This window comes from Glossina fuscipes, unplaced genomic scaffold (assembly GCF_014805625.2).
Source record: "Glossina fuscipes isolate IAEA_lab_2018 unplaced genomic scaffold, Yale_Gfus_2 1, whole genome shotgun sequence".
NCBI lineage: Eukaryota > Metazoa > Arthropoda > Insecta > Diptera > Glossinidae > Glossina > Glossina fuscipes.
The window spans coordinates 35,450,074-35,465,092 of record NW_023998415.1 but is presented as its reverse complement, the minus strand read 5'-3'; the positions used below and the strand labels follow the sequence as shown (position 1 = coordinate 35,465,092).

Sequence of the window (15,019 nt, the reverse complement as noted above, 5' to 3'; positions counted from 1 at the left end):
AATATCAAAACCATCAGCAATGGCAAAGCCAAACTTGGTTTTGCCACTGCGGTTGATGCCAACAACTTTATAATAAACAATGATTTTGGTCCAAAGTCTTGTAAGGCCTACATCCCTAGAATTTTCACAGAAAAATTTGGGATCGTAAAAAACATTCCACCTTCAATTAAGGAAGAGGACTTTCTCAACTCAGCTACCTCTGATATTGAAATCATTTCTGTTACAAGAATCCTCAGAAGAGACCCTGCGGACAGAGAGATGTCCATCCCAACAAACAGCCTAAAGATTGGTTTCGAGGGTAAACTAATTCCCAAGAGTATAAAATTCAACTATTGCAATATTCCAGTTGACTTCATTCCTTCCGTCAGCCTCTGCTATAATTGCGGCCGATTTGGTCACATCGCCAAATTCTGCAAAAGTAAGGAAAGCAGATGCCTGAACTGTGGCAAGTCACCGGCCTGTCCTACGGACTCATGCCTTTCAATCAAATGTCTAGGTTGCGGGTCTCTGGACCACAACGTAACATTTCGAGAGTGTCCAAAAAGATAGAAAGAGGAAAATTTAAAAAAAATTTTAACCATCCCGAACTTATCTTTTAGAGAATACAAAGAGAAATTCTCTAACAACCCATACAATTTACTCGAAAACTATGACGTAAACTTCCCAGCAATGAAGGACAGCAATGCTCCTAACAATATCAGAGACCCTACTATTGATACAAATAATATTTTAATTAACAAAAACTTCAATGCAGTTTTAAAAAATAAAACAAGTATTCCCAAATCCTTGCATAGAATGTCTCTCAAGACGCCCTCGACTTACAGTAACAAGTCGCAGGAGCCAAAAAAACCTACCTCACCTCCTGAAAAGCATACTTTCATCAATTACCATAAATCCACTGAAATGGAGATAATTCTGGAAAAGATTTTCAAGATTCTCTCCATCTTTTCTTAAGAAGATATGCTTAAAACCATCCAAACAGAAATAAGTTCCCTTAAATCAAAATTTGATCTTTTAAAACAAGGTACATCTGGGTCGGCCCTATCATGTTCTAACATTTCTCATGACGTCCTTCCTACAGTATAACATACAAAGCTTCAGGCGTAATGCCCATTCTTTTGATTTTTTCATAAATTCCAACCGAACTGATTTCGCCATCTTGAGTGAAATCTTTCTGTCCGATGAAAAAATTTCCGAACTCAAAATCTCAAATTACAACTCCGCTTATAAATGTAGAAGCGACGGCTATGGAGGTGTTGCCATCCTTGCCAGAAAAGGCATATCCTTCAAACAAACCCCATTTAAATCGACTGCTGACATTGTCATTATCAAAACCTCTTGTCTAAAACCTAATATCGTCATTGCTGTTTGCTATTTCAAGCGCAACATCCCCATTCAATCTTTCCGGGATGACTTTAATCGTCTCTGTGATATGCTCAATAGTTTCCACAATGTCATAATTACAGGAGATTTCAATGCAAGACACCCTTGCTTTGGTGACTCCGGGTCAAACAACAAAGGCAAAGCCTTGCAAGAAATCATTAAAGCTAGTAACTTCTATTGTCTGAATGATAATTCACCAACCTATTTTCAGTCTACGACCAACAATTGTGGTAGCGTGTTGGATCTTACTTTCACTAAAGCAACCCATCTCACATTCAAACGGGAGGTTAAAAAAGAAATTTTCCTTGGAAACAGCCACCACCTTCCTATAATCTTTAATGCCGCCTCTATTACCTCGTACAAGATAAATGACTTTATCTCGAGGAAAAAACTCCTAAATAATCTTATTCACGTATGTCTTGAGCCACAGGTCGAGTCTATCTAGTGCTAGTTTCAACAAGAAATAATTAACGCCAAATCCGACATCCAAATCTCGAATTCCTACTCACCAAAACCTTGGTGGAACGAGCTGCTCACTTCACAATTCCGTAGATTACAGGCTGCTAAACAAAAATTTTCCAAATACCTCAATATTTCTAATTTTGAAGATTTCAAGTTATCACAAAAAGAATGGAAGAAATCGATTAGAAAAGCCAAAAGATGCCACCGAACTCTTGTTATCGAAGAGCTATGCTCAAATAGCAATACAAAGCCATTCTGGAAATTTTTAAATGGTCATCGCACCACAAAAAAGAAATACGAACACCCCATTTGGGATGATCTCAACAACAAATCCTACCTTGAATGGCTGAAAGCTCAAGTTTCCCCGACATGTGGTCTCCAAACCTCCTTACTTAACTCTCGGATGGAAAACATCTCTCCATTCTCCCTTGATGAACTCACGCACGTCCTTAAGTCGAAAAAGAAGTCCACAGCAGCAGGCCATGACGGAATCAAATATGAAATGATAAAGGTCCTTCCCATGCCAAGCCTTCTAACCCTGCTATCTGCTATAAATGAGCGCTGGATGACCAACTCGTTTCCCACTGTTTGGCGTACAATAAAAATAGTGCCCATTCCTAAACCCGGAAAAGATCTTGATATATTCACTAACTTCAGACCCATATCCCTCTTGCCTGTTCTTCTAAAAATTACCAACCAAATGATTAAAGAAAGACTAACAAATTTCCTGAATCACTTACACCTTCTCCCGTCAATGTCCTTTGCTTACCAAAAAAGTATCTCCACCGGTATGTGCCTTAATGAAGTCCTTTTCACAATTGCAAATGAAAAAGCAAATGGAAACCAGGTAGTCATGCTTTGCTTAGACATTAATAAAGCTTACGACTGTGTAAACTTAGCGAAACTGGACCAAATTTTATCTGATTTTAAAATCCCGACACAAAGTAGGCATTGGGTTCTCAACTTTCTTTCCTCGAGAACTCTCGTATTAGATTCATATACAGTCGAAGTTTGTGGAGGCTTACCTCAAGGTAGCTGTCTCAGCCCAGTTCTCTTCAATTTATACACAGCCGGTTTACATCAATTACAGAACAATTCTACCCATTTATTTTAATATGCTGACGATTTCCTCATCATCTCTGCTGGAAAATCATTCGTGGAAGCAGTCCGTAACCTCGACACTAAAGCCAATCTTTTTCACAAATTTTGTGCAGACTTAAATCTAACTTTCAACCCGGAAAAATCAAAAGTCATTCGCTTTGCTAAGGGTCCCAAAAAAAATTTTTTACATTACAATCAATGGTATAAAAATCAGTCCGTCTTCCTCTTTTAAATTTTTGGGCAGAATAATCAACTCAAGTTTAACCACGCACGAGCATTACAAGGATAGCCTCGAAAATTGCAACACAGGCTCAAATGTCATCAAACTTCTGACCAACATTCACACCGGACTCCCACCTAGGAAAGCATTAAACATTTACAAATCTATTGTTAGATCCAAAATTGAATATCCCTACTCTACATCGTGTAACGCTCCTGCGTATACATTAAAAAAAATACAAACCTTTCAACACTCAATCCTAAGACGTTGTACCGGTTTGTCCCCCTCAACACCAACATCAATTTTACGTTCCATCTCTTATGAACTCCCCGTTGCTAAGAGAATTTATCTTGTAACTGCAAAAGAACTTCTCAAGGTAAAAATCTTCAAACCTGCCTTCTTTGACGAGGTCGCTTCCAGACACAATCATGTCATCAGTAGTTACTCTAACTGCTTCAAAAAATTCAGTAACATCTTCAATAAAGCTAAGTCAATACCCTCCTGGAATAATATTATTCATGATAAATGCGTAGTTGAATTAAACTTACTTAATTCGATCACCAACTCAAAAAAAAATCGATCAGGGTCTTGTCTTCGAACCGCTTGTCTGCAAAAACTTAACCACTTCGTCGAAAATAACTTCAAAATATACGCAACGGATGGATCTATCAATTCGGACATCTCTAGTTTTTCAATTATTGAATACCCAAACTTACTTATAGGAAAATTCAAAGTTCTACAAGAACTATCATCCACTTTCATTGAACTTGTGGCCATCAGACAAGCAATCATCCATGCATCTGAAATTAAGCTGAAGAAATTTGTCGTTTTCTCTGACAGCAAATCTGCTCAAATTTTAATCAAGAACAAAGACCCATTCAATAAGTATGTCTTCGATATCTACAACCTTTTAAAAGACCCAAGTATTGAAAAATGCCACATCATTTGGATCCCAGGTCACTGCGGTTTTAGTATCAATGAAAAAGCTGACTTCCATGCTCGTCAAGCTAGGTTCGATGGTACAGTTTTGTCCATAAACTACCCCCCCAGCGAAGTTTTTCTGCTAGTCAAAAAACTCATCAATAAAGAATGGAAAGATGAGTATCATGTTTTAGCTGAAGAAAAAAGTGACCGGCTGTTCTACAAAATTTACCCTTTTTTGACACCCACGCTTCTACCTAAACGAAAATTCACAACATGGGAATTTAAAGTTCTTCACCGTCTTATGAGTAATCACACCTACGACAAGGTCTATTTTAAAATGATCAAAGTCTCCTCCTCTGACATCTGTGAGGATTGCAATATTACTGAGTCTGCCGAGCACCTTATTTTTGAGTGCAGGAGGTTTGACATCTTTAGACAATCTTTCAGTATATTTAACCTGTATAACAATTTATATGAAATTTTTCGTGCTGGTAACTTTAGGCATTTGAAGCAACTGACTGCCTTTATCAAATCAGCTGAGTTTTCATTCTAATTTTACATTTAGTATTTCTATTACAATCACGAATCGCCTACACTTTTTCTTTTATCGGCATTATTAGCCGGATCTTGACAGTACAGTAACAAGGACGGTGATTTATGGATTGACAGCGGAACAGAGCCTCTCATTGCGAACACTCTGCCACATCAGTCTACCTATGCTTAAATCTTTTCATCAATCGCTCTCAACTTCGTTTCTGGATTATGGATCTAACATTAACTTAACTGGTCCAATCCATCTCTAAACAAACAAAAAAAAAAAAAATATTTTGTATACAAAGTCTATTTCGGAAATATTGATCACATGTAGAGTTAGTTATAAGTATATGAGGAAAACATTATATTATACCTCTGCCCAAGAACGCAATCATAACTGATCATATAAAATCTTATCTTTTTAATATTAATCAAATTTCACATTGAAAATATTTTAAAACTAAAAAAGAAATCGTAAATTATTCGCCGGAGGTGTAAAATGTATATCGAAAAATTATTACTTAATATTGCTAAACCATAGAGATTTCCAGTCTTGATACATTCTGGCGCTGTTACTGATAACGAGTTATAAGTGAGAATAACTTGTTTTCTTGTAATAGTTTTTTTTTTTTTTTTTTTTTTCACTCATAGTCATAATAAAACATTTCAATATCAACTTTATTGTAGAAGAGTTTGGGTTGGTTATGCGAACCAATGTTCTTGTGACTTTGTGACGCACTTGTGACGTTACCCGGGATGCGGGTATTAATATAAACGAATCAATAATCTGATGTTTTGCAATTTTTTCATATTAATGCGAAGCAAAAAATTTCTTTTTCAACTTGATATTCTGGACAAAAATTCAAATATGCTTTAAAATAGCATTACATACTAGCATGTTATATATAGTTTATATTGTTACGGAAATCCCAAATCTAGTCATTTTCTACAACCAAATTTACATTCGCTAGGCGTCATGCAGCTGCAGATCGATGAAAGCGATTAGCGGAAAAACAGACAGGTAAAAGCAGAGTGCACATTCGCAGGCGCCTCATGCAGCTGCATGCCGATGAAAACGGTTACCAACAAAAGCAGGTTAACGAATTAAATGTCAAGTCATAAATTTAGATATAGTAACATTCTTGTAAAATTGTATATAAATCGCATATTTGTGAAAAGTAGAGTTAGTCTGGCAAGAACGTAGAAATTGAGAGTACGGCCAAAATAAATTGTAAATAAATATTCCTACTGTTGTGAGAGACAAAGTAGTAAAATAAAAGAACTTTGAAGTGTATTTCTCTTGATCAAAATATCTACGATCTAGTGATACGGACTGTATCTTGTAAAAAGCGAATTTCATAACAATATTATATATTATTTATTATTATATATTGTATAACATAAAATTTGTATATGTATATAATGTAGTAATAATTTACTATTATTATGAGTGAATATCGTTAAATGGCATCCACTTATCACAGCGATCGATATTATCTACAATTCTTCTCTCCGATAGATATGGATTTCAAGCAGAAAATCAACTCAATATAAAATGAAAAATTGTCATAAACATTTTCCTCCAAGTCGTAAGAATGCGAAATGTAATCATCATTGCTCGATGTGTGCAAAAAAAAAGTGTTCTTCGAGCTTAGCAAATAACTGTTTTTTACTTAGTTAACCACCCATGATTGTTTATGCAATCAAAAGTACTCGCTCCACGTTCCTATAAAATTTTTATATTTTTTGATTTTCTTCCACTTTTTACAACCAGAAATACTCTTCAAAGATTAAAATAAAAAATGAAATGTACATAAATTTGCTCGGCGTTAACAATGCTTGCCTAACTATCCGTCCGTCCATCTCCCAGGGAAGCTGTAACTTGTCGTAAATATTCTTCTCTATATATATTTATATACATATATATTTCTAAAGAGGGTCCTGTGCGCCTACATATTTATATATATATATAAAAAATTTTAGTTTACGATTTATATTAGATATTGATCTAAAATAATAATATAAACATTTTCAAGACTTTTGAAAAAGTGCTCGTGAAAATGATCCCTATCGTATAACTGACCGAAAAATATGATGGATTCGCCCGAAATTGTATGTGTATATATTTATGATGGGCGGAACAGTTTCCTATTCATCATACAGATGGAGACAGAAAAATGAAGTAAACTTGTTTGCATTGGCTTTATAATGAAATTCTAAATAATAGTAAGCGAAGGCAGAATTTGAAAATCGGGAAAAGCAATATAAAAAAATTAAACTGCAATAGTTTAAAAAGTGCCAGCAATGAGCAGAGCAAACTAAACATCCTAAAGATGCTTACGCCGGTAACTTTACGATATACAAGAATTTAAACACCTTGCAAACATGTTGCCTTCTGAGCACTAAATTAAGGTTCATTGCCTCGAATCTATTTACGAAAAACAAATAAAAACAAAAAAAAAAAGAAGAGTTTCTTATTTTAATGGGAGGGGGATGGAGGGATTGCCAAAATTTTGGCCATTTTTTTACTTGAAAAAGACAGTTAGTGTGGAAAATTGATATAACAACAAGTTTCCATCGTTTTCTATAATATCTTATAATATGTATGCTAACATGGCGATATCAGTTCGAAAGAACTTATATTGGTATGGCTGCGATTAATTTTCGCATTTCTTCAACTTTGCGGACCCGTGTGCCAGCCAAGGCATGCTGCCTTGATCTGAACAAGTGGCAATTAGGAGTCGCAATCTAGTCTAGTGAGTACGCTGGCTGCGGCAGAACTCCCCATTCGAGCTGCAACAGTGTATCCTGGATAAGTCCTGCAAAAAGTGGCCAGAAAATGGCATTTTCAGTCAATTCGTTGAAACTAAAGCTGACAATTGGAATATGATGGAGCAGCATCATCATAAGCCTCTGAACATGCCAATGTAATAAAATAATGAATTTGGAAGAAAAAGAATTTCGACCGCTCCATGATTAGCGTTGTCTTCCGCTGACTAAGTCAATAATATTAAATGGACGAAAAAGGTCGAAATCATCAAATTTATTTGTTATATACCCTTGCATTTCCCATTCGTTTATCATTTTTACAGCTCCGGTGATGATGCAGTCGCAACGTAAGGAAAATATTTTCATTTATTATCATACGGTGATAGGGATTCAAAATGCATATAAATAGTGAGGGTGGGGCTTACAGAAATCATAATTTCCCTATTTACGCTAATAACTATGGCGAGCAAACTACGAACATAGCAGCGGCTTTTTCGTCTTTTAAAAGTTGAAATTTAAATTTGAGTTTATATTGTAGGCAAACATATAGATTTCATATTTGAAGAAAATTATTTACATTTCCCAAGCAAAGTCATTTGTGCATATTATCAATGTACTGGAAAACTGGAAATGCACCCTAGAAAGCAAAGCATTCTACAAAGTATTCTTTCGTATCGTTTCACAATCTTCCAGCATAGCCAGTAGCTCAAAAGTGGAAATATTACAAGTATATCGTTTACAATCAATCTATTCACAGTTCATCGATTTCGATATTTCATGCGATAAAAAACAACTCTCAACTGTTTTCTATTCTCATTATGTAAATATATTTCTACGATGATTGAAAGGACATCACATATTGCAACTAACGTTTGAAAATCTTTTTTTTTTTTTTTTTTTGATTGTAACTAAATATATAATAGAATCTAACTCTTATTTTATTTAATGTTAATTATGTGTTTTTGGAAAACTCATTACATATGCATTTTTATATATATGGTTCTCATTGAGGAATAATGGCTTCCGTTTATTTGAAATGTTTTCCTAAGCAACATATCCTTAAAATATGTCATCTTAATATGAGTATCAATTTAAAATTTATTTATATACAACAAACAAAACGTTACTTTCATTCTAGCTTAACCTTAAATTAACTATTAATTAGTTAACCTTAAACTAATTTAAAGCTGTTTGTGCTACACGCATCCAGTACCGTAAGCAGTAAGTAGTTAACAAAAGTAAAATCATTTTTTTCTCTTACTATTAATGTACTGCTATATGTGTGATTACACACTGCCATTCAAATTGTTTATTTTACAACACTCACACAAATTTTAAGTTTTAAACAAGAGAAAATAAACTAAATGCCAGTTATTATTTAATCGCAAAGTCAATTCATTAGATTTGAATATAAAATTGCTCTGCCCCCACCAGTATGGCCGCCAAACAAGAGTCGCGTTGAAATGGGGGGAAGAAAAGGAAAGAAACAATTAAAAAAATTATACCCATCACCGTTAGCCTATCGAAATCTATTGCACAAGTCCATTTATTTGATATCCATATCGACGGAATTGTAAAGAAAAAGCTAATCCACCGTAGTCGTGATGTCCGCGACACTTAACATAGTTTGTCGCATTCAAAACATCTCCAAGTCCATTTATTTGATACTCAATTGATTAAACTGCTGAGAAACAACGAATCCTACACCTTGTGCAATTGTACGCATTGCAGCAGAAGGGTGGATCTTTGCACAAGCCTTACCGATCGTAAATCGAGCAATCGCTCCGGTTTTAATCGTTCATTTTTTCCCCCTTCTTTTGTTATATTTGTACAAAAATTTAGCTTAAATAAATTCATTAATACATATAGATATCGCGACATGAGAAAAAAAACCTAGCATTTTTAGATTAATGGAGAAATGGTTTTTGCCGTACAAATACAAAAAAAAAAAAATAAATAAAAAAAAAAAAAGATTAAGAAAGTTATATTCGGTCCCGGCCTTATAAAAAACAAAAAAAAATAAATAAATAAAAAAAAAAAGGATTAAGAAAGTCATATTCGGTCCCGATACCCGAATCCTTTATACCCATTATCGTTATTCTAAAAAAAACCAAAAAAAAGGAAAAGAACTCAATTTTCCTGCTTTATAATATTGGATGGGCCCGGTCCTCGATTTTTCTACATTCAGAATAAAAGTGGATGATGTATGTCTGGATGTGTGGATATAATGTACTTTAAAATACGGAAACCAAAGATGTTCACCGTTTTTGTTGCATAGATGCGTAGAGGTTGTGGGCGTATCCTTTGATCGGCTTAGGTCATTTTCAAATTCTTTTGCAAATTTTTAAGCCATATCTTCATTTGTTCCACAGAGATGCAGGCAGACAAATGGACAGACGAACATGCCTATGACAACAAGTAAGAAAATTATATTCGGCTATGGACGTATGTTACATAAAAAAAAAAAAAAAAAAAGAAAAAGTCGAAGATATTGAATGGGCGTAGCCAAAATTTTCCCTCTCCATACACAGGTACTAAAGAATCATTCTATGGGAAAAATTTTTGAAATAATAAGCAAAAAAATGCATATTTTTGCTCTTAAAAGTAGAGCTGTTCTACAGATCGGTTTCTATAACCGGTTTGAGCCATTTTCATTATCAATGTGTATGTAAGAACTTCCACTTGTTTTTACTAAATTTGAAGTCAATATTCTCATGTTTGCGATCAATGGCATCTTTACCACCGACAGACAGACGTACTTAAATCGATTTGGAATTAAATAATAATGATTAAGAATATAAGCCCTTTGGAAAGTTATGTGTGGCCTCTTTCTGAGATGATGCAATGCACTTCCACGCTCCCGTGGCGATCGATATAAAAATCACAAAAGACTGAATTGATGAGAATTAAGAGCCTGCTGCTCTCAGTAAGTAAGTGAAAGTGAACTTAACTCTCCGTTCTATCTAAACTAAGTCTAACGTTCTTTTTCATATCTATATATATATATATATATATATATATATATATACAACAAGGTTTAATATATATAATACGTGTTGTTATGGTGTTGACAGATCATTTTTCTTGTAAGCACAATTCATTTAATAGAATTTTTCATTTATGATTATTACAATAAAGTTTGTTATAAAATCTATATGCACATAGTATATATAATCACATAAATAATAATATTATTATATTATTTTTGCTATATTTTCAAAGTTTGTACATTTAATATTAATATATTCCTATTTTTTTTTTTTTTTTTTTTTTTTGTTTATTTCTTGCTTTCCTTGTAATAATTTTCTATAAAATTTTTGTGACTTATTTAAGAGCATCTTTTTGATTGATACACAATATAGAGATTTATTTTTTTATTTTTATTAATTTATTATTTACTTCTATTTTTCATCTTTTGGTTTTTTTTTTTTTCTTTTTTTTCTAATAATGGTCCTAATTGAATGCTGTTTGGGGAAGTGCGGGCGGGGGGAAGGGGGGCGTTGTTGTTGTTTAACAAAAAGTGCCTGAGCGAGTTATTGTTTTGCACAATGAATTGGGTAAGCACATCTTTAATTAATTAATTGCACTATAGAAAAGAAAAAAATAATATTCTTCATAAGTATTGTTGTTGTTTTGTTTAATTAAGCTCGAGTTTGGAATGTCCATCATTCCACCATCACTTGCTTTAAATCACAAAAGAATCGGCAATGGATTGCATAGAAAAATCATATTTCTCTTTTTTTATACCCTACATCATTTGCGGTACATGGTTATATTCAATTAGTGCCGTTTTATGCAATAGCCGGGAAAAGGATTTGAGATAGACGCAAGTTTTGTTATACCTTTCAGTTGCTTTTTGCATCGATCTCAGCTTGTCTACTCATCTCTCCGTCTGTCCCTCTGTCCGTTTGTTCATCCTGTTTTGTTGTGCGCAATTTTCGAGATATTTTGCTGAAATTTGGTACACCGCATTTTCGTGATTCGGATTGGACCTTTACGACTTCTACGATCACTTGCCATCTAACGACTTATTTCGCATAATTATTCGGTGATGTGGGATGGTAGGTGAATGGTGGGGTGTGCTCCACAATAATGTTCTTACTTGTTTTATTGGAAATTTTTTCAAGACCTTATCAACTTACAAATTGAAAATTTGAAAATTAACATAAAAATTCCGTCGACGTGGAGACCGAAAATTAAAAGCATTTCCACTTTTTCTACACTCTTTAGAGAGCGAGATTTCCGATATGCGTTACGTAGTTTCAATATATTATAGTTTGGTTCATTTCATATGGTTGCGTTTGTTGCATTTCCATGGTATCGTTTGTATATATATTACATATGCATAGCAGAATCAATTTAAAATAACTGGGTCGAGCAGGAAAAACTTCACGTGTCGCGCGTGTAATACAAACACGGAATTTTCAATTTCAAACAGAATCGTTTTACAAAAGTCGCTGGGAGAATGAGAAATGGGTATCAAAAATATATGTTGCCTTAAATGAACCTTATCTTCGTCTAAATTTCATGTTATGGTATGTTATGGTATTGGTACAATTTGGATTTTTCATAAAATAATCTATTCTTGTAGAAAACTAAAATTGTTTGGTATTTCTTTGGTTCGAATTAACAAAGCAGATCGTACTCTTGGACGCTCTAAATGCAAATTTAATCAAATTTCGTATTGTCTTGATTTGCTTGCCATAAACAATTAAGCTAACGTTTATATTGTGTATGGTATCAAATTGGTCCAAAGGAACTTTTTTTTTTGTTTTCGTTTTTTCTGTATAAATAGTTCGGAATCATAAGTTCTCGAAAGAGAGCCAAAAATATCCTTTTCAAGCTATTCATGAATAGTGACAATGTAATGAATAAGAGAAATAAATATATCAATAACTATATTAATTTTGCCAAAAAAAAAAAAAAGAAAAAGTATTTAAGTTTCTTTGACATAAATAAAGTATGGATCCGGAAGAGAGAGAAGAAAAAATATTATATTTGGTTTTATGCGTAATAAACTTAATTAATATTACGTCGAATCATCAATAACTTCCGATGCAGGTAGAATCTAGAGAATCTACTGTTCGTATATATCCACTATAAGCCACTGAAACAAACTAGTTTTTGCTTGGTTCAGTTAGTCTCTGTTGCTTGTTACATTCAGCTGTTTTTCTTAACCTTTAAAATGAAGAGTCAAAAAGCCCATATTGGTATGGAATGCTTTGGGAATTTAAACAAGGCAATAACGCTAAAGCGACACCTGCAAAAATATGCAGCGTAGAACTGAACGGGTAATTAGAAATTGATTCGTAAAATTCCGTTCTGGAGGTACGATCTTAAAAGACGAACCGAGGTCCGATTGTCCTATCCACCTTGACGATCACCTTTGAAAGTCAATATAAGAGAAAAATTCATCATTACGAGCTCTTGAAGTCAAATTTAACGATTACTGCGGATAGATACATCCAGTAGCTGCAAAGAGTTCAAAAGAAATTCTACGTCGTCAATCGTAAAAACCGCCAATGCACGATCATATACAGCAAGGGTGACTTGAAAAAAATTCTTAATTCAGCTTGGATGGTCTGTTTTAGCACGCCCACCTTACTCCCTGGACCTTGTTCCTACAGACTACCACCTTTTTTCTCTTCCTTACGAAACTTTTCAAAGGGAAAAATATTCAATTCTGAGCAGCAAGTCTTTTCTCCTGTCGAAACCAGTCACATTTTACAAGGAAGGAATTAATAAACTGCCAGGAAAATGGGAGCAGGTCATACAAACATATATAATGGTGGGGAATAAATAATAAATTAATATGCTTTTGTTATTCAATGTAAGCAAAAAAAAATGTTTGATAAAAAACGGAAGTTACTTATGACTCGACCTAAGAAAATCGGTGTTAGCTCCGATGATGGCAATAAGAGACATTTTTCTAAACTTTTTTAAGAAAAATGTCTACAGATTTGTGTTTAAATATTGCGAATTTTTCCTCTCATTATATTAAAAATACTATTCTATTATATTAGTATGCACACATTCCAATAAAGATTAAATAAATATTGTTTGCTAATTATGAGAAATATTTCTTTTAAATTTTAAAATCATTTTGTATGCATGTGACACAAAAAAGAAAAAAAAAAAAATGAACAAATAAAAATAAAACCAAAAAGATCAATTATGTAACGCGGATACAAAAAAAAAAAAGAAAAGAAAACCAAAAAATTTTTAAAAATTTTTTTTTTTTTTTCTTGCAAAAGCTATAAAAATTAATGATTAAAGGAAAGTCCTTAGGTAATGTTTTGTTTTTTGTAATTCGGTTTTGTATAACATTTACAATCAAAGAGTAAAACTTTTCAATCGCATGCTATAAAAATTAGTTTGAAAAGTATATCATATCTTTCTAGCTCTCCTTCGCATATGCATACGTTTATATCCCTTATGGATTCATCTGCTTTATTATCATCAAATCCTTCAACAAATGTAATCATAATATTTAATTTTTTTAAGTTTTTTTTTCTTTTGGAAAATTACAATACTATTATGCTAGAGTACAGAGAATTTTTTTTTTCTTTTTTTTTCTAATTTTGTTAATTTAAAATAATTTTCATTTACATAAAGCAATATCATCTGGATGGATATTATCATCAGACGTCTGTTTCTGTGTTGGATAATTGTGTCGTAAAAGTTTGGTTACTATTTAATGACGGTAAATTGCTGATACGTGACGCATTATTAGTTTCAGATTGCGTCGTGTCTGATGGATTATTGAAATTATAAGCTAACGAATTGCTTAGAATGGAAGGAGATATGGTGTTAATATTTTCTGCTTCGATAGTTTTGGGGAATGAATTTTGGTTCGCTGGCTGCTGGGGCAGTTGATGAGTGGTTGGACTTGTTGGTGTTGGTGTGGCAGGTATTTGATGCCAATTTATGCTATTTTGTGAGGTTATGTTGCGGGTCTTTAAGAGAGGAGGATTTTTTATCGAACTTGAAAAGGCCATTCCACGCCTCAGAGGAACCCTAAAAATATTAACAAGCTTTCTTTATTTATATTTACAAATAAATTGATGCTTTTCATATTACCTTGAGGGATTGGGCGGTGGATATGAAATGCCGCGATGACTGGGGGATAATAGTACATTACCGGAATGACTGCTAGTAGTACCCGGCACAAGTAATGTGTTATTACTACAAGTGTGTTAAAAATTACTGTCACAAGGAGCTTCTTGTTTTATATAAAATCATATGCAAACATTCACACACATACACACATATACACACATAAGCAATATACACATGCGTGGAAAAAAAAAAAACGTGGAAAATGAATTTAATAAAAAATTATTATTGCAGTAAAAATAGAAAAATTGAAGAAACAGTTACTGCATTATGGATCGCTACACAGTTCGCTTGGATATTCATTCAACTTACGCCTGGGAATGATGTAACGTTAAATTGGGTAAACTTTGGCCCAAATGATGTAACGGTTGCACAGCCAAGGTGTTCGCAATGGAAACAGTATTCATTTTTAATTTTTGCGGGCTTATTGTGGTCACCGGTTTGGCTTTCACTGGAAATCCGTGAGCGCCTACATTCAAAATTTAAAAGAAAAGAAGAAGAAACATTCAG

General features: G+C 33.5%; 1 protein-coding gene across 3 annotated transcripts in view; it reads right to left on the bottom strand.

The window, feature by feature from the left end:
- Positions 1–13,636: 13,636 nt before the first annotated feature.
- Positions 13,637–15,019, bottom strand: part of LOC119645272 — a 35,924-nt gene continuing 34,541 nt past the window's right edge. For 2 of the 3 annotated variants that reach the window (XM_038045385.1, XM_038045386.1), the window contains 3 exons: positions 14,822–14,978; positions 14,474–14,578; positions 13,637–14,410 (listed from right to left, as the gene is read on the bottom strand). In XM_038045385.1, the coding sequence (XP_037901313.1) occupies positions 14,035–14,410; positions 14,474–14,578; positions 14,822–14,978 (638 nt within the window). In that variant the 3' untranslated portion in view covers positions 13,637–14,034. Of the gene's footprint in view, positions 14,411–14,473; positions 14,616–14,821; positions 14,979–15,019 lie in introns of those variants that run through there. The other variant, XM_038045387.1, reaches the window with a different exon arrangement.